Here is a 15877-nt window from a genome sequence, read left to right as displayed (position 1 = left end):
CAGACGAGCAACACGAATGTCCTCACACGAGTTGCAAAGTGCAATTTTCGAAAATGTATTATACTGGGTAAACCGTAACAACTTTGTCACTTGAACAATAAGTGCCGGTCTTAGTAACAGTAACGATCCGGGATAGCGTAATTGGTACAGCGACTGGCTGTGGGAGGGACGACTGAGGGGTCGGAGTTCGAGTTCCGGTAGGGTCAAGAATTTTTACTTCTCCATATCGTCCAGCCCGGACCTGGGGCCCGCCTAACATTTTATCCAATGGGCACCGGGGGCTCTTTGCCCGGGGGTAAAGCGACCGGGGCGTGAAGCTGACAATCCACTTCCAGCTAGTGCCGAGGTCAAGAAAATGTGGGCCTATACATCCACTCCCCCATATGCCTTAATGGCGTAGTGCTTAATTAGATAAGCACAAGGGCAATTTTACCTTCTTTATTAGAAACAGTACGTAATCTCTCTTTCTTAGGCCCCCATACACACACACTTTGGCCTTCTGATCGACCTTACAGGCAAAACTGTGACACTTTACCCCCTCCATTTCCTCCCCATACACGCGCAGATAAAGCGGCAGGCTTCATGCCACAATCACGGTCTTCCAGCCTATAATGTTGAGTCACACACGTCACGTGCTACGGTCCTGCAGGCAGAACTGACGGACTGACGGGTTTCCCACAGGCCAACAGTCCAAACGATTGGCCGGCCGGCCGCACCACACACGTCAGTTTTGCCTTTCAGTCTTCAAGTGTGCAGGCCGAACTGGAGGCCAAACTGTGTGTGTATGGGGGCCCTTATCAACAATTTTGGAACTGTACAGTGAAACAGCTGTATCTCGGAAACCGTTCATGTACATATACACTTTTTTGCTTAGAGTGACCGATACTGTGACTTCCCAGAATATTGACCTTTCCTCTTGGGACATTCTGTATACAGCCTCAACATTAGGTCGATCAGTAAAAAAATGTTCTTAAAAGACCTGAATATAAATTTACAAAAAAACTTTCTGCTAACCCTTCAACGTCTCTCACGCGAGCACATCCGACTGTGCTGCGTGTTTCTTCGTGTACCTACGTATGTTTCATTGTTTGTTGCCTGCGCGATCTGTAATTTCTTTTAATTCGCTTAGTGGAGGGTTGAGTCCAACTGGATCCACTCGGCACGGCGGCCACTGATTGGCCTATTGTAGCCTGCCCCGGGTGATTATGACGATGGAGAATTTGGTGTAATGAAGATTGGCAGGGGAAACCGAAGTACTCGGAGAAAACTTGCCCTATTGTCACTTTGTCCACCACAAGTCCCACTTGACCAGACCCGTGATCGAACCCGGGCCGCCGCGGTGGGAAGCCAGCGGCTAACCGCTTGAGCTATGACGCGGCCTGCGCGATCTGTAACAATGACATTGTTTTTTTAATAAACGTGGCTACATAGCGCATAATGTTTGCCCAAGGAGTCACGCAACTACAGCACGGAGAGCTGTTCCTACCGCTTGTCACATTCCCATAATCCCATCTTCCACTAATCCGCCGCCTATACACATCGCTTACAATTCGATGATTCGGGTTGCTGATTACAGGCGCGACTGAAAACAGCAACACAAACAACTGCGGCTGCAAAATCGAGCACAGCTCAGGTAATACATAACAGTGGGAAGCGTTGTCTGACTACAGAGATCTTTAAAGCGCAGTGGTTACTATTATATACCACTAAAACACTGCATTCTGCGTGTTTCTTATTGTGACATGACGCCTGAAAACCAGCATAATGGAGCCGGAGCCAGACGTCCGTTGATAAGCAACGGCTAAATTTCCGTTACAACAGATCGCAAACGTGTCGTTGCCAGGTAACAATTTGTAAACACTTAGAAACGTAACGGTTACTTTGGAATTGGTACATGGGTTACCGTGGCAAGGAGTATGCAGATTACAACAGACAAACAGTTCTAGTGGGTGTCTTCTATACGGCTCTTCCCAAGTCATGAAAGGAGTGGAAGGAAGGAGAGAGAGAGAGAGAGAGAGAGTCTCCCGTGTAGAGACAGAATCGAATACCTCCACTGTAGCCCTGCGAGTCGTATGAGGCGACGAAAAGGGAACCCAGTGCCTAGGGGTATAACCGGACAACCCTGTTCCTGGGGGATATAAATACGGAGACCTGGCCCTCCAGGTTGGGAGAGTCTTCAGTTTGAGGCAGTAAAATATGGTCATCAGTCCCGCGGGACTCTAAGTCGAAAATTACTGCGCTGGCGAAGGCCAGCAGCTGTTGTAAACGACAGAGTCATCCTCTCGTCAGAGAGAGCGCCCCACATCAACAAACCAGCAACTGTCTGACAGTAATAAAAATCTGGTCGTAAGCCCCAGATGGGTGCTTGACACCAAGACAGACTGGCCGATTGACCGTCGGTCGTAACATGACACTCAGACTCAGACAGGGTAGGCGTCATACTGGAGAGCCGTACCGAGTAGTGGAAGGCTACAGACCAGTCCGATAGCCAGAAGAAATACAGTGAGAGAGGCGTTATCAAGAAGGAGTCAAATGTGTCAGCTGTTGTAATCATCTGTAACTGTAATAGAGACGTCCAATAAATCCAGAAGCCACAATTATTATACGTAACACTATTGTCACATATTTTAGGGATTGGGATGGGTATGGATTGGTGAATGGATTTATTGACCACTTGTACACACAACACTCAGAACTACTGGAAATTACAGCGCTGTCGCTGATCTCCACACTTACAGTTCACCGTTACAAACGCAGTAGTGTCCTCAGACTTCACTAGTCGTATCCTGGCAACGGATTTCAACACAGTAATTATACCAGTCTCACTGTGACTGCAGCATACATGAAATTCCTTTCTTGCCATCTCTTCTTAATTATTCAACTGCCGTCTCAAGAGACTGCCTCAATTATTCCCTCAGCTGGCCTGGGATCCTCGTTATACAGCCTCAGGGCGCACCTAACAGAAAACACCCTATCCTATATCTCTGTGATCTATCTTAATATTATCCTCCCATAGAATGTACACTTCAAACGGAGAGGTCGAAAATTAAACAGGCTATAAGCTCTTGTAATATATTTCAATATAAAAAAATACCTGTAACATGCCGTGGAGACTTATAGGTCTGTGAGACGCCGAGGCTCCCACATTTTCTAGACAATCAGCTCACAGATGGGTATGAGGTTGTCAGCCTTACGCGCCGGCCGCCCTTTACTCCTAGGAAAATTCCTCGTACTCATTTCTGTTAGAGGCTGAGGCGACCTCAGAGCCAAAGTGGGGCTGGAAGGATTAGGTCCATTGAAAAATCCAATAGCATCATCAGGAACCCAACCCGCGACTTTCCGGCTTGTAGCATAGTGCCTGAACCGACTACGCTGCCGCGTGCCCCCTGTTTCAATGTATGTAAACTAATAAAATTAATGTTCTGTGTAGAAAACAAGATGTCAGATTGAAAATCGTGATCTTTTGCCTCATAACGCGGCATAGTACGTAGAGAAAGAGAGAGACCGACTTTTCGGAGGAACATATCGCCTCTATCTTCAGACTGAGCCTGCCGCCCTACTTCTGCTGGTTGCATGCTTCGCTAAGTCTTCGACACTGCAAATGGAGTCAGTATGTTCCACCGAAATGTCGATGAGCTACTACCAAACTACACGGCGTAACATTTCAGAAGATATTCGGCTTACTCTTCCTGAAAGTAAATTTGTCCCTATGCTTAAAGAGGCAGGAGGCCAGGAGTGGAGGCATAGCTCCACGAATTCTCAGCCTCGGCGCTGGTTGGAGGAGACTGGTCAGTTTCATGCTTTAGCCGCTTTGTCCGCAGAAAAACAAGATCCTGGTACCCATTAGATGGAAGGTTGGGTGCTCCCCAGCGGCACTCTGAACGCTGTACGGGGGAGAGGAAATTTGTGACTGCCGGCAACCGACACCGGATTATTCGGTCGTCCAGCCCATGCGCGAGTCTGTATACCGACTGAGCTATCCCAGGTCCACATAAAGACATGTTCTGTATAGTTATATTTGTGGTGGGAGCAGGGGAAGCTCAGTTGGTATAGTGACTAGGCTACGGGTTAGATGATTGAGGGTTCGTCGCTCGATTCCAGGCAGGGTCAAAAAATTGTCTCTTCTCCACAGCGTGTCCACCCAGCCTCTTGCCCAGTGAGTACCAGAGGCTGTCTCCCCGGGGTTAAAGCGACAGGGACGTGAAGCCGATCACTCACCTCCAACTAGTGTTGAAGTTAAAAATAGTGGAGCTATATCTTCACTCTTCCATACGTCTACATGGAGTGGTGATTAATTAAGCGAATTATGGCATCAGTCAGGTGGGTTTTGCCGGCTACAAACAGAATTGCAGGTCACTGCCGCCTTTCCCTGTCAATTATCATTCTACCGCTGCTCCACAATGACCTATGGGCACAGACTGGTACAGTAGGTCCATTTCAGGCCACCATCTAATTACGAATTCTGTGTCGCCCCCTTCCAACAGCCATTTATCTGACGCTGTAAATAACTAGGACCATATAACGTCGAATGGGAGAATGACATAGGAGCAATGAATTGGAAAGTATGTGGAAGGAAGAGGATATAACTTAAGTTGGACTACTACCCCCGCAGTTACCTGCAGTGACTGAGGAAAATCAAGAAACCTCGGCCAAGATAGCCAGTCCCTGTGCGAGAGTCGGATCCCGCTGCTACCTCTCGTCATCGACGCTCCGAATCACAATACCGACACCATCTTGAAACCTGAACTGAATTGAATCATACAGCGTGTGAAAAATACAAGGTTTCTCACTGTTAAACCTAGAAATGCCAGTTTTCGTTCCTGTAGTTCCAAGCCACAATCCTTCCAGCCACACTATGGCCCTGGGGTTGACTCAGCCTCTAATAGAAATGAGTACCAGGAATCTACCTGAGGATAAAGGGCGGCCGGCGCTCAAAGCTGACCTCACCGCCATCTGTGAGTCGATTATATCTAGAAAATGTGGGAGCCTCGACGTCTCACAATCCTATGGGCCTTCACAGCCTCTTACAGGGACAGCTTTACTTAACCTCACCGCCATCTGTGAGCTGATTTTCTAGAAAATGTGAGAGCCTCACAACCCTATAGCCCTCCACGGCCTGTTACAGGGATAACTTTGCCTTTTACATTTTACAAGCCCCTATTCTTTTGCGGCCGATCACAGTGGCCGCGCGGTCTAGTGCATGAAACGTCTTCGTCCGCTCGAACACTGGGATCGTGGGTTCGAATCCCACTCAAGGCATGAATGTGCATCTGCTTTTATTCTGTGTTTGTCTTGTCCTGCGTAGGTAGCGACATTGTGAGGGTCTGATGCCCCGTCTAACTGATCCTACCGACTGTCTAAGCTAAGGAACTGAAGCGAAACAAAGCGTTTCACGAATACCCTGTGGTCCAAAGAGGGAGCAACAGAAATGGGTGGATGGATGGATTTTTTGCGAGTAAATAAAATGCAAGAATTCCCTAGGGTATTCAAACATAAAGAAAAGAATTGTCGCCAAATATCTTATTCACTGTGTAGTTCGGATAAAATACCAACAGATGTCACATGTCTGTCAGATACGTAAACTGAAGCTCGATATTCTCGACAGTTGGCATTTATGGGACTGCAGAAGATGCTACGTGGGTTAGAATGTTTCACCAGCTCTCTTGCTGTGCACCACACAATTTGTAGAGAGCTGAACAACGGCCGTCTGTTTGCCCGCAGGTGTCCGCGACCTGTACGAGCTTTTGATGCAGAAGGAGGCTTTGGAGAACCGACTGCAGCAGCAAGGTCAGCATGACATCGTGAGGAAGGCGAACCGATCGCCCTCACTGAGACTGCGCTTCGGACGACGGGCTGATCCCCTGCTGACGGTAAGCTCTTTCTCCGTTCCCTCAGCGCTCAGGATCCTTGTCTGTGATAGGATATCTGGCCTAGCTCAGTCGGTATAGCGACTGACTACGAACTGGAAGACCAAGGGGTCGGAGTTCGAATCCCGGTAAGGGCAAGATTTTTCTCTTTCCACTTCGTCCAGGCCAGTTCTGGGGCCTATCCAGTCTCCTACCCATTGGGTACCGGGGCGTGAAACTGACCACTCACTTCCATCCAGTGCTGAGATCGAGAATGCGGGAGCCATACCTCCACAGCCATATGTCTTCATGGCGTAGTGTTTAATTATTTCAGCACTATGCCACCATCCCCAAGCTTCTTAGAGTGAACACAGGTTATTTTCCTAAACAATATTATCCGGTGGAACTTTGTAATTGGGACGCGGTGTGCTATCCGTGAGACAGCTGTGGCATATTTGCTCAAAGCAAGAATTGTGGAGCCAGAAAACAGCCGTTACTAGCGAACGGGTCTGAAACAACACTCGTTTCTAGGAAACGGCCGTGAAATAGACGACGGAACGACGTCCGTTGATTGGCAGCAGATTCTTAACAAGCAAGAACAGAATGCGGCTGCTAGGGAACGGGTCGGTAAACATGTTCCCTCGGCAACGGATACGCATGCAACAGAGGAACTACGTAGTCTGTGCGAGTCGTGCCGACGAGTTTTAAGGAAGGCAACTGGGGCAACCAAGTCATTTCTGCACGGGTGTGTGAAGAAAAGAGTCAATTGAAAGTCAGGTAGTGAAGACTGAGAAGACTTCATGTCTGTCGTGAGTACAGTGATATTTGGGGTGTGTAGCCCAGTGTGACTGTTGTAATTACTTGTACTTACGAGTTGTGTGTATAAGCAGTCAATAAGTCAAATATCGAACCCAAAACCCTGTCTATAGTCACTCATACACGTGACAATATTATTTATTTGCGAACTTCACTCTTTAAAGGGTTGAGGTGGCGCTCCGAATGGGGGCACAGTGACAGGATCTGCAGTGCTGTATCATAAATGAGGGTTCACAATTAAATTGTCAATTTATTGCTGGAATATTGCTGTAGTCTGACACACTGACAGCAATCCCAAATTGTTTTATAATTTACTTCAAAATTGATTTGTTATATCAACAGATAAAATGTTAATGGACTGTGTAAATTAATTGTGGTCTTTGGCCTTTTGGTGTCACGTGTATGATTTGTTAACAGCAACTGGACGCTAACACAGCGGTATGGTGCAGTAGGAATGATTTACACTCATGTTCTGGAGGTGTTAAATTCGAGTTTCGGCCAGAACAACGGCTAACCTGAATTTCTCGTGGTCATCCTCAGTCCCGCTAGACAAAAGCAGAGAAATACCGCCAGCAGGCCTCGACCACTTCGTTCCAAATGCTTTCCAGTTAGCCACGCAGTAATGGTGGTAACATTCGATGCTATATCGTCTACCCCAATATACTGAATTTGTGTCAATCTGATGAGTGCAGCATTCTGGGTTGTAATGACATGTAATTCGGAGATAACTCAACGTTTCAGAATAACATTGCCTTGTTTCGGAATAACATATCGCCTCCATCTTCAGGACCTAAAGACTATGACTAGTAAGAAATAAGTGCAATCAGGCTCAAATCCAAGAAATATACTTCTGTTTATACTCGTATTACTGAAATCAAACTTTCTTTCGTCTCTGAGTTGTCTAGACTATACAGCGTGGATTAGGATGATAGTGGATTGAAAAGGATTTGGAAGGAAACAGTCATGTCCTATTCGCGATATTTTCTGGCATTCTCCTAAAATGGCTGCTGAAAACTATGAAAATATCACTCAGGATAGGCGGAATCTTAGCTGTAATTCGAACCGAGCACCGCTCAAAAACAAGCGAACACGAGTCCAGAGCGCTACCGCCACGTCAGCGCACTCTGTCGACTAATGTAGGAACTACGTACTTCATGTGGGAAGTAAACTTGATGTTGACTCGGTGTTTTGTTTATCGCCGAGCGATGTGTAAAATGGGGCCTAACAGCGTGGTCAAATTCACATCCCTGTTGTGCGTCATATTATTTAAGAAAATACGATTAATGTTATTAATAATTGTAGGTCTATATATTTTGGAAAGTCTTCCATGAGAAAACAAAAAATTAATTTAAATATATATCGAAAGAGGACCACATTAAAATCGCTATTTAAAAATCATGCATTTCTTCATATTGCGATTTTCAGGAATACGGCACCGTGTAGTCTGGTAGGTGGCTACTAGCGTCTTAGATGAACATAGTGTCTCATTTTTATATCTCAAAATTAAAGGGCGCACGTTCCTCGGAAACGTTGTTACCCATGTACCAGACTTCATGGTTCCATAACCCAGATGTAGTAACGATACGGAACTGTATTTGGCAGGTGCTCGGCTCGAATGTCGACTAACACACAGTATGCCTTACGTTACATGTGCTTTTCCTCAGTCCCTCCATTTTAGACCACAATCAATTTCTTCTAATAAAAATTTCTAAATCATCATTCATCGACCGCCTTAGAATTCGAGGCTACATCACTCACTCACTCACTCACTCACTCACTCACTCACTGACTCATGGAGTTGAGCTCTTCTTGAGAAACCGCCAACCGTGCAGCTACTCAAAATTTCCCACCATTTAATGGAACCCAAAGGTTCATTACCGTGTTCACAAGAGCCCTCCACTGGCCCCTATCCTGAGCCAGACCAATCCAATCCATACCATCTCATCCTATCTCTTAAAGATCAATTTTAATACTGTCCACCCACAAACTCCTTGATCTTCCCAGTGGTCTCTTTCTTTCTGGCTTTCCCACCAATATCCTCTATGCATTTCTCTTCTCCTCCCATTCGTGCTACATGCCCTGCCAACCTCATCCTCGTTCGAGGCTACATAGTCTGAATTATTTTAAACCGGCCAGAAATTACAGAGTCGTGATAACATCAAACCTTACGCGTATTCCTTGATACTAAAAGCAGAAACTGCGGGTATCATAACTGTTTTCCTACCTGCAACGCCGCCTGCCATTTGACTTGGTTGGTCAGATCATCACGCGTCTGCATGATGCAAATTGGAGGTTTGGTTATAGATCGCACTTCCGTCTTTAGCTTACACTAAAAATGTTAGTTCCTGCACAAACTGGCATTCACGCACAATATGTAATGTCACACTGTCACACGGGCTTGTCACCACTTTCATAAACAGTTCCCACTCACCAAGACATGCTTTCGATCGACGTAAACGCACAAACATGTCTGATTATACTTCCCTCCAACCGCCAAAACTCGGCGCGCACGTAACAAAATGAAACGATATGCTCACTGCAGGGCCTATAGCGATCGTCGTGATGTCGTGATATCAGCAATGATATAGATCAGGGGTGTCCAATGCCAAAGCCCTGTATCTGAGGCACCTAAGCACTGGGCACGTTACGAAAAAATATAGACCTATATTATTTTCCAATATAAGGATAAAAATGTGCGCCCTGTAATGACAAAACTTGCGAAGCAAATTAAACCAGGAATAAGAATTTGACCCAGAACTTTCGAAAGTTTTATATGTGGCTCCGCTTAGCCTTATTCACACTCAGACCAAACTTCCAATATATTGAAAAAAGTTTAAAAAAGAACTCTTCTGTATAAGTTTTTTTTTTTTTTTCATGAAAATGACCACAGCTGACGATGGAAAGGCTGTTGTTGGCAGACCCACCTACCAGCAGAATTAGTACTATCTACAACCAGCGCCTTCAATTCTCTATCGGCGTACTGCATAACCATAATTTCACGCAACATTACGAAGATTCTCTTGTATAGAAAAATACATTGCAATGTTACATAAAAAATCGCTTCTTCTTGTGAAGTGTGTTTAGACATGATTCGCTGTCTTTCCTTAAACGGAAGAATGCCTTAACACATGCTTTGTAGAATGGAAGGATACTCATGTGGGCCGCAGAAAAGCAACTGGCGCACCAAATGGGACCTGCGTGCCGCGAGTTGGACACCATGATAGAGGTCAATTTACTGTAGCGCGGAAAGTTTTGATGGTTTTGACGATGAAATTACGTTTTTCGCAGGAACCTCAAACAAACTTAATTTATTTAATTACTAATCTACGTATTTGGCGTATTTATTTTATTGTGTTGTTTATTTAAGTATATTTATCCATTCATGTATTTATATTCGTTTATTTATTTGTGTTTATTTAACGACCACATTAGTAACTCAGAGTGTATACGGTCCAACGCTAATGTGACCGTGACTGATCTGAGGTAACATCCCGAAATTTGATCCCAAGAAAACCGTCATTCAGGATAGCTGGTCTCCGGGACCAAAAAGTCAGACCAAGGAACGGCTCGAATACAAATAAACAAAACTCCGTCGCTTTAGTCCGCAAGCGAACTATATCGACCGCCGTTTGTCGGCATAGTTAGTGCGAACTTTAGCGGATAGAGGGTGTCGCGTGGTGAGCACAACGAATCCCCACGGTCGTTAATCTCGGTTTTCTAGACCGGAGCAGCTATTTCCTTGAAATAGCTCCTCAATTATCCTCACGAGGCTGAGTGGACAACGTTCCAGACCCACTATTTCTCAGAAAATCTTGTAGCTTCGGGAATCGAACGCGGACCTCTGGATCTGTAGCCAGGAACTCTGACCACTAGACCACAGAGGCGGTCGATGAGACGGAATTGCTACCGCGACACTTTGGTATAATTTAAACAGGGCCTATTTGCTTTCCTGTTTTAAGGCTACACGACGAAGGGCCAGAGTAGTCCAACTTCTATTTGAGGAAAAGTTCTGTATCGTTGTAATGTAACGGGAGAATTCGATTAACGTCATCAACGGTCTTCAAGTCAAGAAACTACGTTCACGAATTTTTTAAGTTGGTTATTTAACGATGCTTTCAGCATCGAAGTCATGTAGCGTCGATTGACAGAATGACCAATGAATTTTGAGCAGTTGGTGGGAACGAGAATTGGCAGGGGAAACCGGAGCATCACTGCCGCTTCGTACACCACAAATCCCACATTACCCAACCTGAGATCGATACCGTGTCGCCACTTCACTTATTCTTCGTTTATTTGGCTACATTTTCAATTGGCCAGACTATACAGCATGGAATAAAAGCCGAAATATTTTTGTGTGGGCTCTTTTAGGATGTCCTCGGTAGCTAAACTGACAGCATTGAATTAAAGCATGAATAATGAATTAGAAAGGATGTGGAAGGCGACGATGCTGATCCAGTGTTTAGTTAGACATTAGTCTGAAGCGAGTGAAGAAAATCACGGAAAACAGCTATGTCAACCCGCTCAGTAAAAAGAAATAGTTGTGACGGGACTGTAAGTAACAATATCTAACCGGCGACTCATAATTTTGTTATCCATAAAACTGACAATGAAATAACATAAAATTGCCTGTATGTATAGGAAGACAGCTCAGTCGGCATAGGGACGGGTTGGACGGCCGGGGTTCGATTCCCGGAAGAAGCAGCATGTTTTTCTCTTTTCTACAGCATCCAAACCGACCCTGGAGCTCACCCAGCCTCCTATCGGATAGGTACTGGGAACTCTTTCCCAGGGGGTACAGCGGCCGGGGCGTGAAGCTAACCATTCACCTCCATCTGGTACCGGGTTTATGAATACTGAAGTATTGATTCTCCCACAGTATTGCGAACTAAGCAGCCTTCCATCCAAATGATACGAGGCTCTACCCCAGAGAGGGTAGTGTGACTTTATGTTTTGTGGGAGACAAAAGGCTTTGTTAGAGGACTTTATGTTGCTTCAGTCTGCATCTGCAAGCAGAGGATGTTTTTAGATTTCATAACAGGATGGTTCTGAAACTCTTATAGTTGAAGGTTCCCTTGATGTGAATAAAAATGTTCGGCCACTCCATTCTTTAAAAATAACTCACTCACTCATGGAGCTGAGCCCTTCTTGAGAAGCTGCCAATTGTGCAGCTAGTTAAGAACTTCCTAGCATTTTATGGAACCTGAAGTTTCATTACCGTGTTCACAGGAGCCCTCCAGCAGTCATTATCCTGAGCCAGATTAATCCCATCCATACCATCCCATTCTATCTGTCTGAGATCCATTATAATATTGTCCACCCACCTACGCCTTGGTCTTCCCAGTGGTCTCCTTCCTTCGGTTTTCCCACAAATATCCTATATGCATTTTTCCTGTCACCCGTTCGTGCTAGAGACAGTGTCACGTAACTTCGAACAAGGCCACGAATTCCCGCAAACGCCCCCCCCCGTTGTCCGAAATTTTTCTTCTGCGCATTCAAGATAACTCTTGGCGCTCTTGGCCTTGTTCGAAGTTACGTGACACTTGCTATACATGTCAGAGACCAAGTTTCACACCCATACAGAATCACAGGCAAAATTATATTTTGTATATTCTAATTTTTATGTTTTTGGACAGCAGACAAGAAGACAAAAGGTTCTGGACTGAATGGTAGCAAGCATTACCTGAGTTCAATCTCTTCTTAATTTCTTCTTTGATCAGGTTTTTATTTGTTATCTTCGTTCCCAAATATCTGAACTGTGCCACATTTCAAAATGTGATTTAGTAATTTCAAGAAACGTTAGTAATGAACCTCAACAATATGATGAACTTTTTCTGTTAAATTGGAGGTTCATAATTTAATGTGACCTATTAGGTTTGAAAGTGATTTGTTACTGGCCCATTTTTAAGTGATTCCCAGGAAACGTTTGTCCCTCCTGGGCGCTCCTGGGGCCAAGGTTCCCACTTTTGGAAAATCTGTATCCTCAGGCTCTGACCATAATTCAATCTATTTTGTTGCAGGGTTCACCCTTCTCAGAGCATTCTTCAGTGGAAAGCTCCATAGCAGAGAATTAGGTGATACATCATTTCCAGAGCATCACCATGAAAACCCGCCACAGTGTTGTTTGATCAGTGCCGATCCGTTTATCTAATTTAAATAAATATGTTTAAGCTGTCTTCAAAACTGAATTTTCCAATATGAAAATAAAAATTGCCTCAACTGCCTCTTGTAAATAAAACAGTTTAGTTCAATACTTGAGCATAATGTGGTAGCTAGTCAACTAACCTCTAAAACACATTCAAATATTCTCAGAATATTCTGAACATTACATTCTTGTAAACGTTTGCTTCACAATTTGACTCCACTAAAACTGATCTGTACTAATAACTAAACACACGCACAAATATGACCTGTCTTTTTCAGATTTCAGCTATTTTGCTCTATCAGTGTTTTATTGTGTCATATGCCATCCATTTTTGATCACTGTGGTTGAAATATGCGGGAAAATTTTGAATACACCTAAACACTGCCTTTCTTTTAATCTGTCCAGGCACTTTCTGTCATAAACTTGAGCAGCATTGGGCATCATATACAAAGGCAAACACAGCTTCCAAAGGCCACACTTCAATTTCTGATATTGTCGTAATGTTTCCTTTATGGTTAGTAGGATAACTGTACTTTTGATGGTGAAACAAATACTCAAATTTGTTAACCTTACCAACACTAAAATATTTCCTGTACCTATAAATAATCTGGTAATAAATTCAGTGTTGATGAACAGTTTCACAGGAGTCGTACTGTGTCAGGGGGTAGAAAATTAATCTGAAATTGGAGTAAATTCTTCTTCACAATTAACAGATGTCTATTACTGTCATGAAAACAAATTAAACTTTGGCATCACACAGAATATAACTGTATGTAGATACAAAACCATACACAATCTACTATAAAATTACTGTCTGTATAAATTATGTACTGTACTATTAGGATAATAAAGTAATTTATACAGATATATGCATATATCTCATGCCTTTTTGCTTGCTCTTGTACTAACCTGTATTGGTATTTTGGATGTAAAAAATTAATAAAGAGATGTTGTGGCATATGAGTGTTGTCTTCAATTTATATTCTCTTCATATTATACGAGAAAATCCACGAAAACACACAAAGAATGAAATTACTTCTTATTGTCACACAGGCCTAGCCTGCTCCCTTCTATAATAAACAAAGGAATCAAGAGAGGTAATCATTAAGTACATAAACTGTGTGTGTGGTATATGAAAGAACAATTAGTTCATGGTATAACTCATGAAGCCAACTTTCTTATTACACACACTCTCTAAGTCCTAAAAATCTTGTGTTCTTGAGATAAAGTAAATATGTAATCAACAATTCAAAAATTCAGAATTCAAAATTCAACTTCACCTGTGGGCTACTGTGCTGGACTCAATCATTCATGATCTAAGATAAGATTCTGGGCAAGTCAAAATTTTATCGTTTGCAATTATTGCTAACCAAAAGGTAAACATATATTTCATGCAGTCAACATTGTGTTCATATAAAAAAAAATACTTGATCAAAAGTTACATATTTCTCCAAAATCTATTACCATACATCATTTCAGGGCCCCAGTTTAAGGTGCACTATTACTCTTCCCACCTCATAAGCTCATGCACATGCCATGTTGTTATTACAGAATTAAACTATATGACAAGGTGGCTTTGAATGGCATATGTCAGTACCAGATTTCTTGAAACTTGGTCAATTGGTTTAGAGGTTAAAACAGGACACATGAGCGCACATATACACAGACAACATGGTAGACTCATACACCTATGACTGAAATTTAGTCTTATAGACAACTATTATGATATGCAAGAGGGAATATCGTAAAATACAGTTTCCCTACACTCCAACTTTAAAAGTAATCTAGAAAATAATTATACCTACAACACATAACAAAATGGAAACTAACTCTATGAGATGGATCTATCTTATGTTGGTATATTTCACCTATCACCAATTAAATGTAATGAAACTGAAAATGCAACATTTGAAAACTTTCAAGTACCTCTAAGCGTTCAAGATATATTCTGAAGAACTCTGGTACATGTTCCCCTGAGTTTCTAATTTATCCTTTACGAAATCCATAGAAAATTATGTTGCGCCTACTTCTTTGAATTCTTGATGAATCTACATATGTTCACTTTCATTTAGTTATGGTTTATTTAATGACACTGTCAGCATTTAAGAGTATATAATGTCAAATGGTTGGACAAGGAGGGAATGAATTGGAAAGGACATGGAGAGAAGTGCTTGTAGCCTAGTTTGAGGTACTATCACACAGAATTTCTATAGGGTGATTGAGGAAAACCATGTAAACCTGCCAGGATACTCATTCTGCCCTGGCCAAGACTGAAATTAGGCACCTCTCAAATATAGGCCAAGAGCATTATTGCTTGAGGCAACTTCTTCAGTTACAGAAGTTCAGAATGAATGAATGCAGGACTTTGCTGGTTATTATGCCTTTCTATCAACAGAGACATTTCAAAACAATCTATACATACTCATACACAATAATGTAAGATGACAACAGATTCAATACTTGAACAACAAACATACTATATTTCTTGGCAGCTAGTCAATTTTGCTTGTTTATTGGATAGTCGCCTTTTATGGTACGATGCCGTGTTATTGACAGACAGGTAGCAACATTTCCTCTTACTTCCATCTTCATGGCCTCATATCCCAGTAATATTCACCACTGCCAAAACCTAAAATCTCACACACTTGACACATATTTGATAGCAAGTACTGTAATACTTTTCTGGGCATTTTTATGAAAAAAATAAATAACCAAGGATCTGTAACATCACAATTCAACATCTGGTGTGATAAAACAGTCAAAAAGTCAAATTTGACACTACTTATTTAAAAAAAAAAAAAACGGTAAAGCTATCCTTGTAACAGGCCCTGGAGGCCCATAAGGTTGTGAGACATTAAGGCTCCCACATTTTCTAGACAATTGGCTCACAGATGACAGTGAGGTTAAGTAAAGCTATCCTTGTACCAAGGCTGTGAAGGCCCATAGGGTTGTGAGACATCAAGGCTCCCATATTTTCTAGACAATCGGCTCACAGATGACGGTGAGGTTAAGTAAAGCTATCCCTGTACCAGGCTGTGAAGGCCCATAGGGTTGTGAGACATCAAGGCTCCCA

At 43.1% G+C, this 15877-nt stretch overlaps 1 protein-coding gene across 2 annotated transcripts in view; it reads left to right on the top strand.

Moving 5' to 3' along the window:
• The window catches only part of LOC111865339 (short neuropeptide F-like), a 77874-nt gene extending 64107 nt beyond the window's left edge, over positions 1-13767 (top strand). For both annotated transcript variants that reach the window (XM_033751785.1, XM_023853257.2), the window contains 2 exons: positions 5722-5870; positions 12680-13767. In XM_033751785.1, the coding sequence (XP_033607676.1) occupies positions 5722-5870; positions 12680-12733 (203 nt within the window). In that variant the 3' untranslated portion in view covers positions 12734-13767. The remainder of the gene's footprint in view (positions 1-5721; positions 5871-12679) is intronic.
• Positions 13768-15877: the final 2110 nt, after the last annotated feature.

The sequence above is a fragment of the Cryptotermes secundus genome, unplaced genomic scaffold, assembly GCF_002891405.2.
Source record: "Cryptotermes secundus unplaced genomic scaffold, Csec_1.0 scaffold17, whole genome shotgun sequence".
NCBI classification, from domain to species: domain Eukaryota; kingdom Metazoa; phylum Arthropoda; class Insecta; order Blattodea; family Kalotermitidae; genus Cryptotermes; species Cryptotermes secundus.
The sequence above is the reverse complement of the archived record's forward strand: the minus strand, read 5'-3'. Positions and strand labels throughout refer to the sequence as shown.